At 37.8% G+C, this 25,530-nt stretch overlaps 1 protein-coding gene across 5 annotated transcripts; it reads right to left on the bottom strand.

Annotated features, from left to right (window-relative positions):
• Window positions 1-2,149: 2,149 nt before the first annotated feature.
• Window positions 2,150-25,281, bottom strand: HUA2 (Tudor/PWWP/MBT domain-containing protein). Of its 5 annotated transcripts, XR_016040946.1 has the most exons (14): window positions 24,659-25,280; window positions 23,775-23,851; window positions 16,152-18,197; window positions 15,286-15,814; window positions 13,548-13,656; window positions 12,675-12,787; window positions 11,796-11,983; window positions 10,362-10,938; window positions 9,443-9,944; window positions 8,995-9,120; window positions 8,739-8,849; window positions 8,122-8,355; window positions 6,139-6,338; window positions 2,150-2,581 (listed from the first exon to the last, which is right to left on the bottom strand). XR_016040946.1 is itself a non-coding variant. In XM_088846952.1 (12 exons), the coding sequence occupies exons 1-11, from the start codon at window positions 24,767-24,769 to the stop codon at window positions 8,770-8,772; spliced, it is 4,458 nt and encodes a 1,485-aa protein (XP_088703078.1). In that variant the 5' UTR covers window positions 24,770-25,281; the 3' UTR covers window positions 8,008-8,355; window positions 8,739-8,769. The 5 variants fall into 5 exon arrangements, 2 of the variants coding, with proteins under 2 accessions (XP_088703078.1, XP_088703079.1); XR_016040944.1 differs by lacking the exon at window positions 6,139-6,338; XR_016040947.1 differs by lacking the exons at window positions 6,139-6,338; window positions 23,775-23,851 and having other exon boundaries at window positions 2,210-2,581; window positions 24,659-24,994.
• Between the last annotated feature and the right edge of the window lie 249 nt (window positions 25,282-25,530).

The following is a 25,530-nucleotide window of genomic DNA, read 5'->3' as shown; positions in this document are numbered from 1 at the left end:
TACATAAGACTTACAGCTATTGAAGCCTTTCCAAACACAAAAGTCCCCAGTGCGAATAAAGGCAATTATTTGATTTCTTCTCAACAACATTTTCATAATAGATAGAATCACTTATGCAATAAAGAAACAGCGAAATGGAAAAACCACAGAAGAGCTGGAACAAAAATAACATCAGATATGGGATAAAGAACTACGAGATCAAAAACTCACAAATTTCCAAGAAAACACAGTTGAGCTACAAAAGCTGAAGTTCGTTAAGAAAAAAACTAAACTGCCAAAAGATTATATGCTTCTGTGGGAGGATATCCTAAATTTAATTAGACTGAACTCGAGCATTTTTAGGACCCCAAATTTGGGGATGCAATCTCCTCACACCAGTGACAAGCCTAAACAAAAAAGAAATTCGCATGCCCTATATGTTGTTCAGAGAAAAAAAAAACCCTCCTAATATTGAACAGACCCTCAAAATTTTGGCCAGTTACATCTAAGCACTTTGGAAATCAAAATTGAATTTCTTTCTTTTGAAAATACTGATCTGGTAATTCTTAATGGGATTCCAAAATTCAGATCCAGAAAATCCTCCTAGGTAGGTGTTTTAGCCATAGGGAGTATATCCCATAAGAACGTGCCATACAACAATTTCCTGAATCTAAGTATTATGCCATACAACAATTTCCTGAATCTAGGTATCATGCATTAAATATAGCTTGTGGATTTCTTCTAGAGCATAAAGAGATAAATTTTATAAAGCAGAAACCTTCCAAGTCTTGATTATCTTTGGATTTTTGTAATATGATTGAAACCCAATTTGTCAAAAAAATAAAATGCTACATTTATAAGCCGGGGGACAATACACAACAAGTGAGTCTTCTTCGGAAGTCTTTGTGAAGTCAGTTTCAGGAATACCAATTGCTAAAAGGGACCACACTCTACAATAAATAAAAGGAAAAGTATACAAAAAGACCATTTACTTTTCATACAAGAAGCTCACAATTACTCTTATCCATCAAATTTCAAATCAGATGGTTGTACGAGTGACATTGACTACACACAAAGTTCAAAAGAAAAATTCTCGAACTTCATGACACATCTCAAGCCATCCAATTTGATATCTAATGGCCAGGAGTAATACTGACATCTTTGTAACAAAGATAAATGGTCTCATAGCATACAATCCCTAAATAAAGATGGAACACTTTTAATGCTAGATCTCCTCCAGCATTACCCAGTCAGAATAATCAAGAATAATAAACAGTCAGAGGACTCAACCTACGGAAGTAAAAACATTAAGCAGGTGGCAAGTCCCTTGAACATAATGGAAATTAACACACAAGCAGCAAAACACACTAGGCTCAAAAGGAATCCCAAACTTTTTAGTACATATAAACTCTTTGAACGTCAGCCATGAATGCAATATATGATTGCCATAAATTTCAAAAAATAATAAAAAATAAAACAAAGTAAAAACCACCAGATTTTCTTTTTTTTGTCTATTAAAAACCGAACTTCTCATGAGAGCAGTACGAAGGGAAAACTGGCAATAGATAATGGTTTCTCTCACTTTCAATGCCCTTGCATGTGTGAAACCAACAGAACATGAAACTTCTTAGCTCCTTGTGGTTTGTCATTTGAAAATTTTAATTGCAGGGTTGCATTAGGTTGTGACTTGAACAAAATCACAGATGACAAAGGGGATGATGACAAGGCTTTTGTTTTACCTGGAGGCTATGACCTAAATGTCTGGAACTTATAACAGTACATCAGACGTCCCCAACAGTCAGATCATGTGTTTCTTATCTGATTTTTGAACTTCTTTAGGGGATCAACCAAAGTTCGACCCTACATTGACCTCTAATTACGCCTTCAGTTGGTTTTCTAACGCTTTCTTAGTTCTGCCTTTCATTATGGGATCCTTAGTTCTGCTTCTTTCTTGTTTCTAGTCTACTCCAATCTCAGATGATGCCCTCTGGTTGTAAGCTTCATGTAACCAGGCATAACCCTCCTGTTCATGTGCTAACTATAAAGAAGAAGAGTTTAGCTATACTAATGCACCCAGAATGCATGCCTTCAAGCAGATAAGGCACAGCTCTACAAGAACTTGATAATCAGATTTAAATACAGAGCATGAGGTTCCAATAACATCATGACATACTTTCTTGACGCTCACTCCTATGCATTAAAAAATCATTCTTGTTTTCTGCACGAAAGATAGAGAAAAAATCTCCTCCTCATGTAAACTAGTATTTTTGTGACTGGTAATTGGCCACAATTGTCTAGTGAGTTTCTGCTTTGGTGATAGTGACAAATCATGGACATACAACATAAAATAAAATACAGCAACTTCCTCTTTAGACCGATTCTTTCTTTTCAAATTGTCTACCATTAAAAGTTTAAAACCATATAGCTGTCGAGAAATTGTATGCTTCAGAAGAAATCAAAGCAAGTAGAGATTTATAATCTTACCAAATTTCTTTCTTGAGACATATTGTCCAACATACTAACTTGACATTGGAAATGACATCGTCTTCAGCAAGCAACTCCGATATTGCCCAACCTGTCACAGTTTCTACATTGATTCTGCCTGCATGACATAAATTATTTTCCAGAATAATTAGACACCATCCAAGTAAAACAATTCTTCTATATACATGAGGAAATGTATCTATTTCAATATCTTTGTTTCTGAAGAAATGCCAGAAAATTTGTAGTTAAATAGAGGGTAATACTAGTCTTGAAAGAATGAAGAAATGCCAGAAAATTTTGTAGTTAAATAGAGGGTAATACCAGTCTTGAAAGAAGACTGTCCTGCAGTAACACTCTTGGCAAGAAATTTATAGAAAGGCGAATGAAACCATATGAAAGAACAATAACAAGTCAAGCACCTATGCAGGTACTTGAGCGTCCTTTCACCATGGCTTCATATTCATTTGAAAAAGGTCTATCTAAATAATTATGCTTCTGGCTTCAATATTCCATTCAATTCATTGGTTCCAGATTCCAGCTTCCAGGTTTTGTACCATTCAAAACAGTAAGACTTTTTCAAAGTTATGTTCCTTGTAATGAACCATCTTATTAGAAAATAGTGAGCCAAAATTCCGATCACATGCTTAGCAATTCATATTCACTTAAGAGTAAGCAATGTGATGATTAAGAGAGAACAAAGAGTGCTCAAACACATCAAAATATGAAAGAAACTATGATCATTTTTCTCCAAACTTGAAATTTTCAACAATTCATTAACTTGACAGCAATCACAATGGCCCAGTTTTCGCTCCTCAAAATCATCGAAAAATTCACAGGAGCATGACATGGTTTAAGCAGTTGAAGGCATCTCAGACACCTGTGTGTGATGCAAAACACAAATTCACTTCTTTTTTTTTGGGGTAAGTCTTTGAAATTTTTTTGGGTAAGTAACACAAATTCTCTTTTCCCACCCACATGATGTAGGAGGGATATTGAGAGGCATAAACATTTGGGAAATTTCATAGAAATGGAAAACATGTTTGCCTCATGGGTTATTATAGCAAGTTGAAATTGAAACATTCTAGAAAATAACAAATAGAAATTTTAGATACAATGCTCGAATAACATGTTTTCACAGCCATTTGCACTTAAATATATGTAATCACAACAAACATATGCACACAGTATACAATCGAACAAAAGACCAACATAACCTTCGAGGTAACACCAGCATTGTATGAAAGAGAACGGAAAAACATTCACTCGCCTACCACAGATATGCATGCGAAAACACTACTCAAATTATGGCTTGGTTGAAGAAAATGATTCCTGCATTCCATTATATTTTGTTGAATAACAAGGCAAGCTATTATTCACAAAGGGTCTAGTGAAAGGAGATCTATCAAGGCCTAACAATTCTCAGACAAAAGTGACAATCAATGAAAATAATTCCAAGAGCTCTCACAGAAATTCCCAGGTCGTGCAAGGGAATATGGAGCCAATTACTTGGCCATGGCTATGTATGCTGGCCTACTACATAGCAGTACAGGATATATGCATTAGATTAGACAATAATTGAAGTTGAAATTACTAACAGTCCAGACCAAAAAACGTTAGATACTCCAGCACTAGCCAACAAAAAAGAAAACACGAGTGGTATAGGTGATATCATCAGCTTTTGAAGGACATCACTTTTCAACCAGATGTCCGTTTGGGACTATCTAAAGCTTAAATCGGAAATCTCTTCAGATCTACAATCCTTAACCTATGGTATTTCATTAATTAGATGTCTCGGGCTTCAAATCGTGGTTGAAAGCTAGTTAGAAAAATCGGAGATGAATTTATTTTTGTTAGTGTGTGAGATTTCTTTCTTTCCATTATGAAGTTCTAGAAACCCTAGAGTAGGTAACCTAGGCAATTTAACTAGAAAGACCAGTCTTCTAGGATATTGTGGGCCCCAAAGATTATAAAGCGGAGTCTCACTAAATTTTTGTGGAAAAGATATATATAAGATTGTAACTTTAATACAATAGAGGTAAGGTGCACCTCAAAAATTCAGTAGAAAGAGTGCTCCAAAGTCAGAAAACCTTCCAATTGATCATCTCTACCTTGAGATCTATGGATATAAAAGAAAAAGAAAAGAATTTCAAGTCCTAAAGATAGTGCATCTTGTAATAAGTTATCTGGACTGTCTATTTTCAAGAGTTTCAAGAGTTTATAAATCTACTCCATCTGCAGAGTTTTTGAAATTTAAATTTCATAATTAGGGCTGAACATGGATTTTCAAGCCATCTTAAGATTTCTGACACCGGAACAACAGCTTATGACAAAACTTAGGTACAACTTACTTGTTTGGTATAAGGTGGGCACCTTATACAATCCTCACCCAATTTTTGTTAAGCTGTTTATTTCCTTATTTTGCAAGTTAGTTCTACAATTTTGCTTAAGAGTCTAGAAAGATTCTTTCAATGTTTTGTAAGTATTTAGTTCCTAGAGCTGTAAAGGAAGTAGTTATCTAATATTAGGAAGTTCAGTCAAGTAGAGAACATGAATCCCAAGCTAAGCCAAATAAAGAGGGTCTCACGTGTTTATAAACACCCACGTCGGGCTTATAACCACATCAATTCAAGTTGAGCAATAAAATTAGGGTTTTGAATTGTGCTGACACGCTGCCCTTAGATGAGAAACTACTCAACTCTTTCATAGAGAATGAACTCTACAGCTCTAGGCAAGGTTTGGAAGAGTCGCTCACAAAAGGTAAGAGCCCCTTCTCTTCTTTCAATTGAGATATTCTCCTAAACCTTGGCTTGTGAATTGGAAGTTCTCCCCATGTAAGCTTGGGTCCTTACTTCTTTCCTCTCATGTGGCATTTCTCATCCATGATTCCCTCAACCAGATTCTTCACAGTGTTTCTACCTCAACAAGTTGACCCTTTCAAAACCCAATAAATAGTCGACCTCCTTCCACATCCACTTCACGTTCCCTCCCTCCAAACCTAATTTGGCCCTGATCTCGCCTACTTCCCTTCAAACCCATCCATCACCTTGATAGGCATGTAGACGTCCAGCAATATTCCCCTCCATTGAAACCCTTAATTCAAACCCTACACATCATCGAAAACCCCCCCAACCATTTCTCATAACCCTAACTTCTTCCCTACCTTCCTCGAGCTTCAAATCATCATTTCATGTTTACATTAGAAGCCTTTATCTAATCATAGAATCTGAACTTCAACCATCATAGTCAAACCCTCAACCCAAATCAAGCCAAAACCATGACCTTGCTGTCCATATTTAACCCAGAGTTTTTTTATCCCTAACTAATCTTTTGAGCCCTCCACGGTAGTAAGCCCCTTGGTCCTTGTGATTCTGAGAAACACCAGGCTATCAACAAGTCTCAGAAGTGTATGTCAAACACAGCATTTCCTAATCCACCAAGATTTAAACTCAAGACAGAGGCACATCATTGCAAGTGAGAGAACCAAAAACAAAAGTAACACTATGGAACGCATTTCTACGTAAGCAACAAATTTGTATGATCAACAACTTAACCTAACAGGCTAGTTAGTAGTATCCAAGAGACGCTAAAATGAGTCCCTTATAATAAAGACATGAATTATGTTATGTCAACCAAAAGTAGCGGACCCCTCTAGAAGACTAAGTAAAGATGGAATACCTAGTTCTGATCTGGTCAGATCCAGACGGTGCAAGTCCTGAATAAACTATTCAAACGAAGTCCAATGCTTCATGTATATATAAAACCCTTGCTCAAGGATCTGCCCAGAAATCCACTGTGCGGCCACGACTTCCATAAGGTCAACCCGAGAAGTTTAACATCCTTCACGTCCATTGAAACCAGAGACCAGTGCCCTGTTGCTGTAAGAGCAATATCCATATCATATGTTCCATCTTCACAACCACTTAATACGTTTCTCTGCAGTCTAAATCCTTATTCATCATTCAAATTTCTCATTTTTCACAACTATGAACAGACCGGCTAAAGTGAACAGATAAGCTAATAGACGATGGAAACTTTTAATCGTTTTTATTTGAGAGCCTCTCTGTTCTCTTTAGTTAGTTCGTAAGTGTCAAAAATGAGGAAACAGTTTCAGGATAATAATGTTCCATTACAGTTGTAAGAGCACTATCCATATCATATGTTCCATATTGGCCATCACTTTTTATGGCTCCTTGCAATCTGATGATCTTGTCCTTATTCATGATTCGATTTGCTCATTTTGAACAATCGCAAACTCATTAAAAAGAACTGAGAGACTCGCTAACAAACATTTCTATTATAAGCAATGAAACCATACTACGTGAACTTACAATTACTCAATCTCATTCAGCCGTAACCAGCAGTCAGTCATATTGACTGGACTTACAATCCTAATAAATAAATACAGCTCAAGAGAATGAACATCACAAATCCCACCTAGTTATTGTAATATACCGAACACAAACAAAATCACACACGGATGCACTAACATCTGTATGGCTATGTGTCTAAGCTATAGTCCTATATACTCATGGATATATTCTGACAGCATGACCAAACTATATATACGCATACCATACATGACTTTTTTTTTTAGGGGGGGGGGGGGGTGTGGGAGAAATCACCATACACGTGATCTTTTTCTTTTATATACGGTCACACCATAAACATGATTTGAGATAATTTATATATGCATACATGACTTGAGATGATTTTTAGAAAGCAAAACAAGGTATGGATTGAAATTTTCCACAAGAACAGCAAAAGCATAACATCATACGAGCTTCCAAAAACTTGTCTATTTCAATGCCAAAGCATAATATCATATGAGCTTCCAAAAACTTGTTGCAGTTTCAAAACTGTAAGACAGCACAACCACTATTTCCTTGCAAATCAAGCAAATTGTTCGTGCAGCAGGTGATAGGATGAAAGGGTCAAACAAAAGGGACATCAGACTATAGCCCATCGGTAAACAATTGGTAATAGTGGTCATCACAGTGCAATGAAATAGTCAATTGCAACAGAGAGGGACCCCCATTAACATCAAATAATCCAAATGGTGGATCCAGTCTTTTCATCGTTGCGCAGCATTTCAGTTAACAGTGATGAGTACGTAGACAATGGGTTTTCCATCCTCCATTGGATCATAGTGCACGTTCCCTATGAAGAAAGGGTTGAACATATCAACCAGAAGTGGGACAACAGGATGTGCCCATATTTAAAAGCTAGTCGTCAGGAACATAGCATCTCTTAATGACCCTTCCAACGATTGTAACCCACTGGGTAATGGGTTAGCTGTTTTGTGTATCCAGCAACCCAATTAACTGACATGACTCCCAAAAACATTCATCGAACCCAAAGAAACAATATGATGTAATAAAGGTCTTTTGGCTCTGCTCATCCACTTTGCTTCTACAAGTTAACTTTCTTCTCTTATAAAAATTGGAGGATTGTCTATGTTAAATATGACCAAGTAACTTACAACCCTTTTCAGCCATTAAAGAAAATACAAACTAAGGAAGCTTAAAGAAGAACACAGAACAGATCTTTTCCGAAGAGCATATTCAGTAAATATAAAGAAAGTGTTACAAAACTATTTCTTTTATCACCAAAAATACAAACATGTTTCCACTTCATGTGCCAAAAAGTACTTTAGCTTACATGAAGAAAGATGTGCCAAATCTGCAGAATGCAGATCTCAGGAAAAAAATACACTATACACAGCTTCCGCGAAGAGCCTCGGCTCAATTGCAATATTTTCCCTTCTTAAGCAACACAAGGTTATAGGAAAGGGGCATCTCCAAGACATAAGTTGCCTTTGACTTGCAAATGGAGTCAATATGTATATCACAAGACCATTTCCAAGATTCAAGGTGTCATTCCGCATGGATGGAGCTGCATTAAAAAAGAATAGCAAGTCAATTAGATCTAAAATCAGGTAAACTGTCAACTGGGGAACAAAAAGCCAGCCAGTCAGTCAGGACTTTCTCCATTTATTTAAGGGAACATTATCCATTCATTTAAAGGGAAGTACATTATAGTTCGACAGGCTATCATAGACTCACAGTCAATTGGGTCATCACACTCCATGAAATGGATGCTGATGGAGAGTGGGGTCGTGTCTTGTTCTAGGGGTCCCACCCTCCATTGCATCGGATGGGGATTGACCTCAATTGATTATGGTTTCCCATAGGCCGCTGACTTATGGTACTACTTCCCCTTATTTTAATATGAAATGAAAAAACAACAGACTCTCAGTTGCAACATCATTAACTCACCAAAAAATTATGAAGGATTCTAACTAATTTCTCAAGTGGGTCTCCAACAATTAAGCCTTGAAACATCTGGTCGACTAGGTAAAAACTGGACAGCCCCGTGACTTGGAGGAGCTACAGAACAAAGATGAAAGAAACCAAATTAAACACACAGAATAATGTGATTGATTGTTAATCTAGTGCCCTATTGATGTTCATCATGTAAAATTTCTTTGTCCTGTGAACTTCCAAACAAATGCCCAGGATCATTTCATCGTACCAATGCAGTTTTCTTTCAGATGATGGCCACCTTGCATTGAACCGCCAGATACTAATGAATTCTGTACAGAAAGATGGTAACCCATAGAGCTAGAGCAAGATCTTTCTGCTTGCGACCTAAAATAGCCTGGCAATACCAAATTTTCATCAGATACAGCAATAAATAAGAACTTAACAAAGTCTGGGATAAGCCCCAAAGCAAGAGCTTCTTTGCAAGGTTCATAAGAATTTATACAATGAACAATAGCATCTCTATAGTCATCAAGACCAATATATCCAGATAATTGATCATTAGAATGCATGCCCATTCTTTCTTTACTTTTCTTTTTGGAATTTTTTTATCTTTTCTGTGTACTGAAAGTATTGGATGTCTCCTAAGAGACTGCCCATTCTTTCTTTATTCTGATAAAATGCACACTTAGTCAATATATAATCAAGGCAACAAATACCTTCTTGGACATGCAGTTGCCCTGAGCCTGGTGTAGTTGTTCTCCCACCAGGCAACCAAATACCTTGTTGCCTATCAGGAGAATCTCCAGGACGTGACCTCCGCTGTTCCTCATTAAATAAGGATCTTCCACTACTTTGTAGGGAGGACAAACCATAATGATGGTATGACTGAGTCATATGTTGGTGAACAATGGTCCTGGCGTAAGAGAACTGATTGGAAGGATTTGGTGATTGGGGAAGGGAACTATAAGACCTCTGAGGAAAAGGATTATTAGCTGTTTGACCATGTTGGTTGACAAGAGGGGATTGATGAGATAAATGCATGCCACTCTGTCCATATTCAAATGGCTTCGAGGAACCCAAAGCAGATCCATCTTGGCTGTGGTTTATTCCATGTGTCACAAAGTGAGAAGAGTTTTGTGTAATCATCTCATTTCTCATGGAAGCACTCGCATGGTTTTGAAGGGAGACAGCACCAGTCATCCGATTTACCTCCATATCCTGAATAAAGGAAGGGAAAATATGATATTGACACCAGAATCAGAACATGAGTAATTTATTAAGGGGAAAAAAAAGAGAGACAGTTGTTGGAAAACGTCCATGCGAATGCTGGTAACCTGAATATCTAAATTGAGAGATTACTGCTTTGCACCATCAAAATATTTTGAGATGATTTTACCTTAAGCAAACCATGAGATGATTACAACAAACCATGGGCAAATTTGTTGTAATAGCAAAAACCATAAGGTGAAGGCAGCTTTTTTGTGCAAAATATTTCTTCCAGACAGCTGCCTAAATTTTTAGGTTCTAACTCACCTGCCTGCCAAATGCAGGTGCGTGAAACATAGTATAGTTAATTTTACCCCCTAGAAATGTTGAAGCTAAACACGCATAATTATGAGATTATGAGAAACTTACATTTGCATTCTTACAACAATCTTGGGGTGGAGGAGGAGGAGGAGGAAGAGGAGGGTAAGGAAATTGGGGTGAGCAAGGATGTGGTAATTGGGGTGGAGGGGGTGGGGGAGGTGGAGGGGGAGGAGGTGGTGGTGGTGATGGTGGTGGAGGTGGTGGTGAAGATGGAGGCGGCGGTGGTGGGGAAGGAGGGAGGGGGGGTGGAGGAGGAGGCGAATCTGCAGGCAATGGAGGTGAACCCATGGGCAAAGGAGGGTATAAATCGCCTTCTTCATGCTCCACAAACCTCTCAGAATCTGGTTGTTGATTTCCCACCTCAAAAAATTCATTTCCAACAATAGCTGGCTCATCTCCGGAAGAGGCCGACACATCCTCCATTTCAAGCTCTCCATCAACATCTTCCAGAACACGTCTATGCCGATCATTCGAAACATCAGAAAATCTCTGTGGTTCCTCTGAAAGACAGGCAGCCCCTGATGGAGATTCATTGTCATCCTCTTTGGGTATATTGATTGTAATATTATCGTCATCTTCAAATAATTGAGTAGGAAAAAATCCAGGCAGTTGAAATGTCGCATTGCTGGAGAAGACATGCACTGATTAGTAAAAAGAGTATGCTATGATATAAAATATATCAAAATGCACGCAGCAATGACTAGATAGCAGCAAATCACAGTAGGAATAAGCATTAAGCTGGAGAGAAAAACAAATAAATACACAACGAAAATAGAGGGAAACAAAAATCAGCATTCTACTATCCTACAATAACACCAAAATTTCAAGATCCTGAAAGGCAAGATTTCTCCCCCTATGAATACTACAGGGTGAGGATATAATACAGGATCCTCAAGAAATTCTTCCTCATTATTAATATCCAACATTCAAACACTTGCTCTAAAGCTAAAACTAGAAGGTAAAAGAACTCGACCATTGTGGTTTCGAGTCCTTTGTGCTTCCAACATTCATTTGGCAAACATGATCTACATATGTGCATTTCAATATCACAGGATAGAAGCACTTCATGATTTTTTTTCCCTTACGAAAAGAGAATATATTTTCAGGAAGGATAAGAATTTACACTAGGCATTAAAATATTCAAGGAAAGAAAAGCCAGCTATGAATTCCAAAAATTTGGCCCGACACTAATGAGAAAAAACAGGTTTACAGGTGAGAAACTTGGTGGACATTTTGCCGTTTTGCCTTGCAGTAAAAGGGATCAGCAAACAAAGAGAAAAGCATCGCCAGTCTTATCTAATCCACACCTTGAGCACTCATTCACAAGTTAGACACAGCTATCAAAGAAAGGAATGCAGTCAATGCCAATGCATATACCTACTGCAGGTCTTGAGGAAAAGTAGAACAGTAACAATCCCCCTATAGATAAGGATGGAGTAACAGAATATAAAAAAGGAAAGGGGTAAAGGAAAGACGGCTCACCTCCCATACTCATCAACCAGCATGCCTTCCATTTCACGGATTGGGTCATCTACTGCGCGTTCAGCACGGGATGGGCGTCTTAAAGAGAAGCCAGTAGGCATTTCCTCATTTGAACTTCCTATCTCCTCCATGCACCGACGAAGAAGCGATTCAGGAAGGATTTTCCTCTCGAGCCACAAACCCAAAACCTAATAAAAAACAGATATTAAATTACAACACGTGCATAAAAATGTTTTTACATCTAGAGTAAGTTACTTAGATGCACTGTTCTCAAAATCGAACCGGAGCGGTTAACCGGAAATGGGCGTGGAAGCAATTTAACCGGCCTAACCGGTAAACCGGCCGATTCAATAGCGCTCTAATTGGGCAAGTCCCAGGCAGTCAAAAAAGTGTTGAAAAAAAATCAAAAAATACAAAAAAAATCTACTAAAATATGAAAAACACATAAAGAATCATTAAAACAAAACACATTCAAATAAAGTTGATAATTAATGAAAATAATGAATTTTAACCCATTTTATATTTTCCAATGGCTATTTTCAAAATTTTCTAAAAAAGAAGGAAAATATAAAAGTGAGTATTAATGACCAAAACAATTTTTAATCTTTACCATAATGTAAAGAATATTTAAAAATGCATTACAAATCAAATTCCTTGTTTTTGATAATTTACATACATTTTTTTGCATTTTTTTTTTAAATACTGGTTGATCACCCTAACTGCCCAAAACTGGAACTAGCCATTGGCCAGTTCCGATCTAACCGGGCTGTTAGCGGTTAGATCGGGCGATTTTGCGAACAATGCTTAGATGTGAATCCCATTTTTATTGACACAAGGTGAACAATCAAAAAATGAAAATCAAGTCTGGAGTAGGATTACCTTCAGACACTGACGCCGATTTTCACGAGCAACAGATCCAGTGGGAGCAGCAGCACCTAAAAGACGTGGAAGAGCAGCTTGAACAGCAGGAATGTATGAGGCACCAGCAATACCTGCAGAAATTCAAACCCAGCAAAAAAAATATGCAAACATATGTGAGCCTCGTGAACATGATAAAGTGTAGATGTTCATCCACTCATGTGGGCAACCTGCATTTAATCATGACAGATATGGCACGCAACAGTTTTATTTTGCCAAAAGACTTTCTACTGCGATGGGAGTATACACTGTCCATCTAACCCATCAGGAAAGAGTCAAGTTAGGAATCTTTTTTAGATCCCACATTTGGGATGTAATCTCTAGAACCTAGTAACCAACCTCAAAGGAGGACAAAAAAAAAATTTAACTCACTCTCCAAATGTCTAAAAATAATGACATCCCAAGATTGCATAGGAACCAATTTTCCTTTGAAAATGATCATCTAATGATTACTTAGGTGGATTGCAAAATTTCCAATGAAAAAAAAAATCCCAAGCAGGTATTTTTCCTGAGGGAGTTGTTGTACAGTATGCAAATCGAGTTTTCTGAAGTTTTTGCCTGCTGTCTCTCGGTGAGCAGGAGCTTTTCTTCTTTGGATGACTAACATTCATTAATTAAAAGAGTAGAGACCAAAAAGAATTTTGTCTTCTGACTAAAAACAGATCCAACATCTCTACTCAAAATAAATAAATTGAAATGAAGGTCTTTTAACAAACAAATTAAATCTAGATGAAATGAGAAAATCTTTCCTTAAATATTAGGCACTTCACGTCTATGACTGCAACTGACTAAAATGAAAAATACTGTGGAAAATATCATGCACAAGGTGTTTACCTCTCTGGCTGTGGGAACATTGAGTAATGGAATCAACAAGAAACAATAAGTCAACTCTTCGATGGAAACTTGTTTCATTCTCCAATTTTTGAATAAGAAGTTCCACAACCTGCATACATCAAAGAGCATTACTTCATCCAGAAATAAGTAATGAAGAATCTACTTCAACATATAAAACAATGACTAAGGGACTATGGTTCCATTTCAGTTGCTTCATTTGTAATTTGCTTTCAAGAAAAGAGTGGTTCAAATGGTCCAAACCACCAAGATCCCTCCAAGAAAGCATGTCAATATTAGCAGAGGTATCAAAAGACCCAACTAACTCGTGCAGAAATTGCCACCAAGATCCCTCCAAGAAAGCATGTCAATATTAGCAGAGGTATCAAAAGACCCAACTAACTCGTGCAGAAATTGCACAACAAACATTGTAAAAAAATTAAAAAAAAAAGTAGGCAGCTTAAAGGTCTGAAATGTCACCAAAGGACAAAAGAGAGAGAGAGAGAGAGAGAGAACAGAATAAGAAGAGGTATTTAATATTAAAAACCTAGCAAAAGACCAACAAATTAACAGAGAAAAAGGAAAAAAACTGTTGAAGGAATGTTCTAGTGAAAAGTTGGGGCATGTCAACACAAATCCTCAATTGGAGAACATCTAATAGGCTCCTGTTCGCCAGGACTGTATTAGTATACTGTGTACTTAATCATTTTAACTTCCTTACTGCAAACTTTGGGTGTCATTTGCTGGCTATATATATAACATAGGAGAGAGAAAGAATATAACTCTCTAGTGAGCTGATGCGAGAGAGAGAGAGAGAGAGAGAGAGAGAGATTGGTGGCAGCCAAACATATAAAATCAGCTTAACCCATAACCACTTGTTATAGGAAAGTCTAAGGGGACCTCAATTAATGGCAAAACACCCCATGGTATCTTGACGAATTGTTATAGCAATTTTGTTCTAATCATGTTAACAAGTTATTCACTCATGAGTTTCTTCATCATCGCCTCATCATCTGAGCCTTATCCCAACTCATCAGTTTAGAGAAGTTAAATAAATCATTTGTATGCTCAACACAAGTATAGGACACCACAGAGAATATGGCCATCTTATTCTGTCGTAAGCAGATTCAGGTCAACGTTGAGTCATTCTCAATCCCCTACATAGTAGGCATTTCATCAAGTGGGCAAGGGGATAAATAAGACCATTCAAATGCCCTAGAAATCTCTGATAATATTGACAAAGAAAATCAAGACGATCACATCAAGGAAGAAAAAACAAAACATAAAAAAAGGTCTAGAAAATCATTCTTGCAATGACCCAAAGTCCAAACTCAGGGATCATTTGCATGGCATTCTCTCCCATCAATTTATCTGTGTTAAACGGTTGAACCTCACTTAATATATATCCTTTCAAATAAATAATATTATTTCTTAATTAAAAATGCCCCTAACTACACAAAAGAGAGATTGCAGCAATAGCTAATTAAATTACTACCCAAAGAAAAAGAAAACATATGAACAGACAACTTTTTAGACACTTTAACCTTCCATCTCAAAATAAAGGTAGATGGTTCCCTAGCCTTGGGTCTAATGGTGTACAATCCTGTTTAAACGAGGAACTTCATAAAGTTCAAACCTTGAAATTAGTCCCTCGTAAACCAACCTAAATAATTACTTAAGAGCAAAGATTAATAATTATGTATGTGTGACATTTTCTACGTTGAAAAATTGATTTGCTCACCTCTCCTGCCATTCCATATTTGGCGCAATCAATAGCAAGACGCGTTGCTCGACCAATACTCTCCTTTGTCCTTGATAATGTCTCCAGCATGCCTTCAAAAGCATCACGAGACACCGCTGCTTCTGTACCACCACTCAATGAACCCCCAGCATTCTGATATTCCAAACTGACCCTGCCATCCTCATATTCATCCACATCTATTTGACTCTGAGAAGCAAGCTGCGTGGCACTAGCCACAGGAGTTTCGGATGACTTGTGAGAATAAAAGCCATTTGAATCTGGCCTCATTATCGTTTCAGATGGCAAAGGATGAACCCCATGAACAGAATTCGGACTCATTCCTTTCGCCGAAGGTGATGTGGCTACAAAGGTGGGAATGGAGGTATCAACATCTTGAAGAGACACAGGTCGTGCCTGTCGCCTCTTTGCCTGAGCAGCTGCAATTAGATGCCTCATTGACGTGAAAGAATTTGTGCCTTTCGAGTCCAATGACATGGTAGTAATACTTTCTTCTTTAACAGTGTTAGTTCTGTAACAAAGCCCGTAAAATATGCATGTAAGAAAGCTAAGTACATTCTGATACCGAAGAAAGTAATGTGGTATAAAGTAAGGGTGCTGTTTGTATAAGACTGCGACCTTATTTGTAGAAATAAGGTTACGATACTCTATGCCGTCCATTTTATTTGGACAGTGTAGACTTGACACATCTTTTAAGACAATGTTAATACATAGCATGTCTTTTAAGATACTGTCCAATCTACAGCATCCAAATAAAATGGATGGTGTAGATTAATGCTACCTTATTTCTACAAATAAGGTTGCAACCTTATATAAACTTTTTCCATTAAGTAACAACTCCTACTTACTGTTCCTTGTGAGAGAACGCTGAGACAGCTTCAGACCTAGAGTCACTAACTCCATTCATCTGCTGCATTGTTGTTGGAGTAGCCTTTAGCCTATCTGATGAAGGGTCCAGCTTATTCCTATGTGAGGTTGCTTCACTAGAAGAGCGGTTCAAACTGTTAGGAACATGACCAGCTTTACCAGATCCAGCTTGAGGTTTCTTTACAGGAGCATTAGCTGATGGTTTACCAAGTGAACACACATTTTTATGCTCAAGAGGCTTAACTGTGGCGCTGGTTGATCCAAGAGAACCTCTAGGAGAAAGGACTGCTGGAGCACAATGCTTAGAAGATAATTTCTGCAGTCCGGGCTTATTGGGCGAAGCATGTGATGGTGGAAGTTTTGGTTGTTCCTCATCCTTAAGTTTTTTATTGGATGAGAAAAGTTTGTCAGAATATTCAACGGGTGATGGCTTATCTTGTGAGACTTTATCAACATGCACGGCTGTATCCAGAGTTTCAGCCTTAACATCAACATTCTCTAGAGAGTGGTTGTGATCTTTCCGGTGAGTATCGGCACTGTCCTTCACTATTTTACTTATTCTTTTGGCAGATTCCTTGTGGACAGGGGTCCTGCATTCCTCACGATTATCACCCCCCAAAAGGAGTGCACCCCGTTTAGTTTCAATACGGAGTCTTGAAGATTTCTCATTCAAAGGGCTCGATAAAGAGCTGTTTTTCATTACATTCAGACTTCCCTTGGTTGAATCTTTAGCTGTTTGAGCAGTGCAAACTGACATTGCTTCCATTGCTCTTTGGTGTCGCTTTGTTGGTGGAAGAACAGCTTCCTCTCCAAGTAAGCGTGCCCCAGTATCGAGGCTCTCTAGCTTTAATGCCAAATGGGTTTCTGCTTCTCCAGAGGATAAAGGTTTCTTACATTTTGCATCTCTATCCATTTCTAAACTTCTTGGTCTTTTTGGAGGAGGTAAATGCTCATCAGATTTAATCCCACGTTTCCTGCTTCTAGGTTGGGTGACCTTTTTCCTGTGATCTACAGATGATGATGGGTCATCGATTTGCTCATCAGAATGATCAGATTCCATAACTTTAATATCTGTAACTCCAGAAGAACGTTTCCCTTTTCCTTCAGTACGAATATTGGGTGATTTCCTCACACCAGTTTTAGCAGAGTCACTCGGTAAAGCTTTGGCTTTCTTCACCAAACCAGTACCAATATCAGGCTTTGAAGGATATGGTTCCGTCATGGTCTGACCTCTGATGCGCTCACCTTGAACCTTTTTTCTTTGCACACTTCTTTCATCTTCTGGATGTTGTTTGGGTTCCATGGCTTCAAGACAACTATGAGAATGGGCATGTTTCACTGATGTTAGATCTGGACGTGCCTTCCGGTTCACCCCAAAAACACTTTTTGCATGCTCTGTGGTTTCTGTGATCGCCACCTCCGCATCATGGATATTCATTCCTGTATTTTGCTTTCTATCAGACTGCTTGGTAGCAAGTGTCACAGCCAAAGGTTGTGAACGCTCATGTTCACTTCCAGTGAGATGAGAAGGGAAGTTCTGACCAGAAGCAGGGGATGCATCCGCTCCATCTTTGTACGATGAAGATGGAGATACGCGTTCCTTTACATTCTGCAAATCCCTTTTACCTTTATCAGCTGATACTATCTCACTTTGGTTTCTTGAACATCTTGCTAACCTGTACATTTCACTATCCACACAATCGGTGTTGCTAGCCTCCTGACCAGTAACCACCTGCTCTCTTGACTCAGATTCCAGTTCGTTATCTGCTGTTAAGGCTCCCTCATCATCATCGCGGTGCCCAGAATCTCCTCTATGTTCCAAGGGGGAAGCAGCACTTTGCACAGTTACCCCGTCAATATCTCCCCTTGAGTCACCTGACTTTTGCCTCTGTAATTCTTCAAAGGCTTCACATATTTCTTTCACAGCACGGGCAAAATCATTAACAGTCTTGCCTTGACAACGGGCTGCCAATTTGTTTTTTGATTCATGAGTAAATGCTTGAATATCTGCCGGGGCAACAAAGGCACTGCAAAAGAGATAACCCAAAACAAATTAGAATGTTGATCTACAGAAATAAGAAATGAGAAAACCATTATTGATGATCATGCAGATAAAATAAATTTACAATAGTGCACTAAGAACCATAAAATCCCAGTGCGGTGGGGGGGGGAGGGGGAACTACGGTAATCAGGGTGGGGGAATTATATAAAAATAGCCTTGGCAAGACTCTAAAGACTTTGACAGGAATGGATATTCATAAGTCTCCAGAGGCAGAAATAAGGCCCCTCTTGACATTCCTCAACATGTTCTTCCACTTGTCCCGGGGCTCTTAATGCCACAGAAAAACTCTAAACCTGGCTAATATCTAATATTACAGAAAAAGCAATAGGTACCTTTCTCATGAAGAAAATAAACAAGCTGACTCTTTTGACGCGAGGGGTTGGAACTTGGAGATCTGGTCATCCAGCTATAGTTCCTCTTGCTCCAGACATGCTCTCCCATTAACCCTACGATTCTGGTACTATTTTCATTTATCCATGCTTCTCTTTGTACTCTCTTTTATTTTAACGATATCTTCATCATCATAAAATTATAAAGAACCAGGGTGTCTCTCACTTTCCCCATGTGATCAAACCAATGATGAGACTGGGTCATTCAACCAGGGCCGTGGGGTTCCCCCCCCCCCCCCCCCCCCCCCCCCCCCCCCTCTTTTTTTTTTACTATTTTTTTAGTTTAAGAGCCCCCCGGGAGAAAGGGGGGGGGGGGGGAGGGGCGGTTGTTGGGGTGTGGGTGGGAGGTGAGGTTGGAAGGCGGAAAGAGGGAAGGGAGCATCTCCCCCAATTTTAAACCCTAATCCTTCCATCAACATTAAGGTTATGCCCCATGAGTTGTAAGCTCCATGCAACTTTGATGCAAATGGTTTACTTAAAAGTCAATAATCAATTTCAATAAAAGAAAAAGACGCCATCAACTCAAAATTTTAATGGTGGATCAATAGTTAAGGAATACTAGTGAGAGTTCATAGATAAATTCTAAGAAATTCTTTTTTGAGGAAAAGGTTAACTGATAAATTCTACGAAAATTCTCTCTAGTAAAAAGTATAATTTTTTTGAAAAACAAAAGTGGTAATTATTGATGTTTTCAATATTATTGGGTTACGCTGACCAATCTTCTCATATGTTGGTGCATTCAGCCCTTTTTCCTAGAGGAGTCATATTTAATGGAAGTTGCACCCCATCATGATTTTTTAAGGCATCTTAAAGAAAAATAATAATGGGATTTTATATAGGCTGGACTCTGTTCACAACTGAATGACATGGATAGAGTCATTTTGTGGTCCTTTGTTTGGAGTTCATGAGATCAGGAATTTACACTTTGTCTTCGAGTTGAGACCCATGGTCAATACTCCTAGTCTCACCTGGTAGTTGTTGCCCCAAGCTACCATGTGCAGGTCCCTTAGAAACAGCTTTCTAAAAGATGGTTTGATGGCAGTTCTTTAGAGTCTTCATCCTTCTGGATTGGTGCATGCTTACACAATTTTTTGTTTGGTTAGGCTGGCACCCAAGGAACTAGTGGGGGTTTGGGGCATACCACATTAGCTGTAGCTAAGGCCCAACTGACCGATCTCAAGAGTGTAGCTCGGTTCTTCTCAAGGTCACCAATGCAAGAGCCAATCAACCCTAGCCACCAATGTGAAACCCATATAGCGATCATTTGAACTTTAATACAATCTCATACAATTTTCAATCAAGTTTAATTTGACAATCAAGGATATGCAATACCTAGGGCGCAGGAAAGGTGAAAACCGTAGGATAAAGTCAGAATCAACCTTAGCTCGCAAGAGATTGTGGAGGAGACATGGGAAACAGTAGCCAAAAGTATGGCTCCCTGCGGATGGTCAGATTAAACAAGACAAAACCTTCCAAGGGGATGTGGAAGCTTAAATTCAGTGGTATAACCATCACAACACCCCCAAATCCTGAAAGAGATTGTGGGTTACTATGGGATGGGTTAAGTGAGGTTTCAAGTTAATCATGGGGCCGATTGCATTTGCAAATTGTACAGATGTTGCAACAGGCCAAGCCCCTACCTAGTGATCTTAGGTTTTCTATAGAATCTCACTACAGACATTAACCAATGGAAGACATTACCCTAACATCACCAGGTGGGCTAGTTACTCAACACCTAAACATCGGATAATGTTAAAGTTACAACATGGGCATGTCCAAAGGAAATCAAATTGTTTAGAAAGTATACAAGTTGAGCAAGAAATGAAATATAGTTATGGGAAGCGCCTTCCCTAGGGACAGTCCCACTCTTGGAACATAGTTCCTCCTTCCGATCCGACTTAGGAGCTCTTTCCTGATTATATAGGATCACGATCCATTTAACATGGGGACGTTAACTGTGATCCACCATCATTGGATATATAATTAGATGATTTATTTTATATAATTGACGTATGATTACACAAATCATCAAACATAAAGATGACAATAGTAACTAACTATATTATGATAGTTTGTGTGCATGTGTGTGTCTGCTATATGTATATATAAGAACACAGTTACATCATCATCATCATCATCATTTTAGCCTTTTCCCAATTAATTGGGGTCGGCTACTTGAATCTAGTTCTAAAGATTACAATAGTAGCTAACTATATTATAATAGTATTGTTGTACCTATTTACAAGAACAACTGAGACATACAAAATTGTGCAAACTATTGAGGGATCAAACTTATGGGTCACACTATGAAGCTGTAGAAGAGAGTGACTGAACAACAACTAAGGCATGAAATGAGTGCAGAAGAAAACTAGTTCGGCCTTATGCTAACTATAATAAATGAATATTATAGACAATTTAAAATTATATAATAATATTATAAATGAAATAGTTCAAATGAGGTTATTTTCCTACTTAGGCAAGTGATTGAGAAGTTTAGGGTGAAGGCGGAAGACCTCCATGTGATCTTATTGATCTAGAGAACGCCTATGATAGAGTACCTTAAGAATTGATTTGGTAGGTGTTGGAAAAGAAAGGAGTCTTTGGACATTGCATTAACATTGCATGTCATGTGCAGCGCAAACCCAGTACAGCACCTGTTAGGAGCTGCGAGTTAGTTCAAATGGAAGGCTCAAAAAAGATAAGGGATAGGCCCAAAAGGACATGGTTGGAAGTAGTGAAAAAATATATGGGGACTTAGGACCTCACTAAGGGTATGGCCTTTAATAAAACAGAATGACATACCAGGATTCGTGTAGCCGACCCTACGTAGCCGACCCTAACTGATAGGAAATCAGAGATAATCTCAGTGTCCCATAAACACCATCGAAAGACTATGGCGGTTAAAGGAAATGCAGTTCCCTCTCTTGTCAATTGCCCTACAGTCTCAATTAATTTCTTTTATTGAACTCCTTCAATCATATTTAGCAAGTCTGTTTAAAACACGGTTTTTTAAAAATGTCTTCAATTTTTTGAAATCCATTAAGAACTTTAAGTTTTTCAAAAATCTTCAAAAGATCGCATTTTTTTAATAAAACCAATATCAATCTGTATCTTTTTCCAAAAAAGTTTTCGAAAAGACTTCTTCCCTATAACTTTATCTCTACATTGATTTAAGGGATAGTATACTGTGAGACCATGTACCATTGTCACATTGATTTAAGGGATAGTATACTATGAGACCATTTACCATTGTTATAAGGAGGTCACGATCACTCATAGCCATTAGACGGCAAATTGGACAGCTTGGGGTTTGTCATGGAGTGCAAGAAATTTTTTTGAACACTGAGTATAGTCAATGACACACTTAGAACACCTTATTTAAAATCCCACAAACAATAGTGATTGTGACCTTGTACTAAAAGTAAATGGTCTCTTTGTATACTTTCCCTTGATTTAATATCTTTGAAATTTGGTTTAGAGATAAGCACATTAAAAGTGGGAGCTAATGAAGAATCTTGATTTTTTTAAAAAAATCCATCAAAAGTTTTCACCAATATGTTCCCTTAAAAAACGTGCAATATATTCTCCAAAAATAATCCATTAAAACAACCATATATCTCAAAAAAATAGTTAGAATAAGCGAAAGAGTAACACAGTGAAAAATCCTCTTTTTTTCCCCTCTAAACACATAGTGTCATTATAAAGAGAAAGAAAGAGAGATTCAATGACAACTAAAGATTTAGGTTAGCTAGCAATTCAGGGTAAGCTTAGAATATTTAGATTTACTTAAGCATTTTTTTCATTGTTTTCTTTTTGCATACAGAAGTTTGATAATTTCACCTTGTCAAATTTTTTTTATTTCATTAGTGTATACATCATAGCAATTTGGACGGACCATTATTTTACATTTTTTGGGTTTTTGTGTTTTAATTAACTGCAATCCTATACTAAGGGTCATTTTTGTTTTTTTCTTCAAACAATAATCCCATTTCTTGGGTTACGTTCTTATTTGCTACAATAATTCTTGTGATTAGTATAGTTATTGTTGTTTTATTGTATGCTTCCATTAAATCTATCGTTCGTTTTGAGTTGTGACAACAGAGTAAACGTTGTTATATTTACTGAAGTTTTAGACAAAAAATTGTCACGTATGACTCCAATGACACTAGGTAAGGACATAAAAATCATTTTTTATGGACTTAATGAATCCATATAAGAACCGCAACTCACAATCTTATATTGTATTATTTTTACATATCTGATTTTTTCAATCTGTTTTTTTAAGCCAAATCCAAATGTTTACTATTCTCTGACTTACCTAATTTTCGGCGATCCATTTTTTTACCTGATTTTTTGCCTCTGAATTTATGGAGCAAAACCGATTTATTAATGATGTTTTGGTTTGCTAATATAACATTATTCCCCAACTTGTTAACTATGCTTTCAATGATATTTCTGTGGCAAATGTGCATACGATATTTATTATAAAAAAATGAATCCTTTGGTTTTTAATTTCAATTTAAAAAAAAAAAACACATGCACATGCACATGCACATGCACATGCACACACACACACACACACCGCACATGCCCCCAGACAAGCAATCTCATGCACTACAGAGGCAGGAAACTTTAGATAGGAGATGACCCCACGTCCCATCAGTCGCTCTCACTCCCAACAACTATGGTATGAACCAGTAAGCTAATCTAGGCATAGAGAAATCAATGAAGTAGAAGACTGTCTTGACTCTCAAGTGGAAGGCCATAAACATGGTCGGCACATTGGCTAGGAATCCAGTCCCTACTCTCACTCAAGTGATGCTTACTTTGGTGAAATCAGTCATCTACATTAAGCCCTCTACCAGTTTTCATTGATAAAACTTAATTGACGAGGCACAACATTATGCCCAAGCTCCCCAGAAAACTAAATTCCAATCATAGAAGCAAATATTCAAATGTTAAAAAATAAAAAAGGATTTCATCAATTGCACACCATATCGTTCAGATACTAAATTGAACGCACAAATATTATTGTAAAACTTTCATAGTTGGAAAAGAAAAGTAAGAAACAAGCCAATTCTACATAAGAAATTAGTAAAAGTGAAACACTTCTCCTTCAACTGAAAATAAGATACATTTCATCAAACACTCACATTTCTGCGGTTCCGAAAAACTCAACAAAGTATTTCCTTGGATCAGGTGATCGCTCCCAGTCTTCTGGCCGACTTATCTGCATGTATGAGACCGCTTTCCCAAGTGAGAACCAGTCTACAAAGAACTTGAATGCCCAACTATGAAATAGTTTTTAGATTAATTATGACATATGAAGAAAGGAGATCCAATTTCTCGCCACTGATAAGATAGAAGGCAACTACCATTGCAGACAATATTTTAAAGGTGTTCCAATGGTGAACAGAAAAAAAGACATTGCCCATAGTAAAGACGAAACACTCAATCTGAAATAAATTCCTTAAACCAATGTACGTGAAGAGCTAATAATCATTAAATATATAATCAATGGATCCTTTCCCTTGGCTTTTGGCCCCTCTTGTATTTCTCGTCTTAAAATTTTTCTTATTTTCCCTCTTTCTTTTCTTTCCCTCCACTGCCTTGTAATATGAGGACGCAACTTGTGGGATGCCTTCTATAAAGCTTTGCTCTAATCTATACTCAATACTTAAAAAAAACTTTCTCAAGATAAATAATAGAAAATTAATTTCAGGAAACCAAAAAAGCGCCTTCCTGATTGAGAGAACAGAGTCCTTCTGAAAGTTATCCCTTGGAAGTAAAGAAAAGAAACATGGAGTATTAGATGATATAAGTTCAAGTTAGTGTCAAGATCAACATGCCTGTACCTAAAATCCTAACCTCCTATCCACCCAAAAACCAGTCAAGTAATCCATCAAAATTTCTATAGTAGAGAGAGAAACACAAAGAGATAAATACAGAGACAGAGAGAGGGCATGAACAAAATAAGAAACCAGATGTCCATTAATGCATAATTCACAAAAAAAGGAAACAAATTAAACATAAGTACCTTAGCTGGCCATGGAGGAAATCCTTTAACCTTGGCCAAGACGAGATCCCCCAAGCTCAATTCATTCTTGGCCCTCGCCTTGCCTGTGCCCCTTTTACGCCCTGGAGCCATGGCGAAAAAAAACCCAATCCAGCCTCACCGTCCCGAATAACCAATAACAAACAAAACCCTAATTTCGCCCTGAGAAAATGATCGGACTGTACCAGTTTACACTCCCGGAAAATTCGCTGGAAAAACCAGCAGGCCTCTGGAAAACTGGTTTACTGTGAAGGGAATGGCCGTTCTCGCCCATAAGGCGGTCGGATTAAAGAGGAGAAGACGATGCGTACATTACCATGGGCGATTTCAAGGGGAACGAAGCGACAGGAGTTTAGAGAGAGGAGTGGGGTTTAGAGAGAGAAAGTGTAGAGAGAGAGAGGAGATAGTTTCATGGGGGTGGTTTGCTGAGTATTTGTGCATTGGGTCTCTGACACCCAACCCTCGGGTTTGCCCATTAGAGGTACTCGCTAACCGTGGTTAACGCCCAGGGTTACTCAGCCGTGTCGCTTATTTGATACCTGCAAATTTCTAGCATGTGTGAAAATTGGTAGAAACCGGTACTTGAGGGAGATCATAAAGCGATAAACTGCCCAAGTGTTTGGCGGAGGGAATAATTATTAAGCCCGTCTATTCGATAGTCCGGTCTAGTCAATATTTATTTAATATATAATTAAATTTTTTATTTTAATTTATAAATTAAAAATAAATTTAATAGTTTAAAAATATAATATACTTAAAATTTTTGTTCTAATTAAATCGTTAATTAGCTAGATAGCCTGATCGACTAAAACTAATAAAACATCAATTGTAACTAATATTCGACTAAACCTATC

This window comes from Amborella trichopoda, chromosome 9 (genome assembly GCF_054954075.1).
Source record: "Amborella trichopoda isolate Santa Cruz 75 chromosome 9, AtrichopodaSantaCruz75HAP2 v2.0, whole genome shotgun sequence".
Lineage (NCBI taxonomy): Eukaryota > Viridiplantae > Streptophyta > Magnoliopsida > Amborellales > Amborellaceae > Amborella > Amborella trichopoda.
This window is presented reverse-complemented; position numbering and strand designations above follow the sequence as displayed.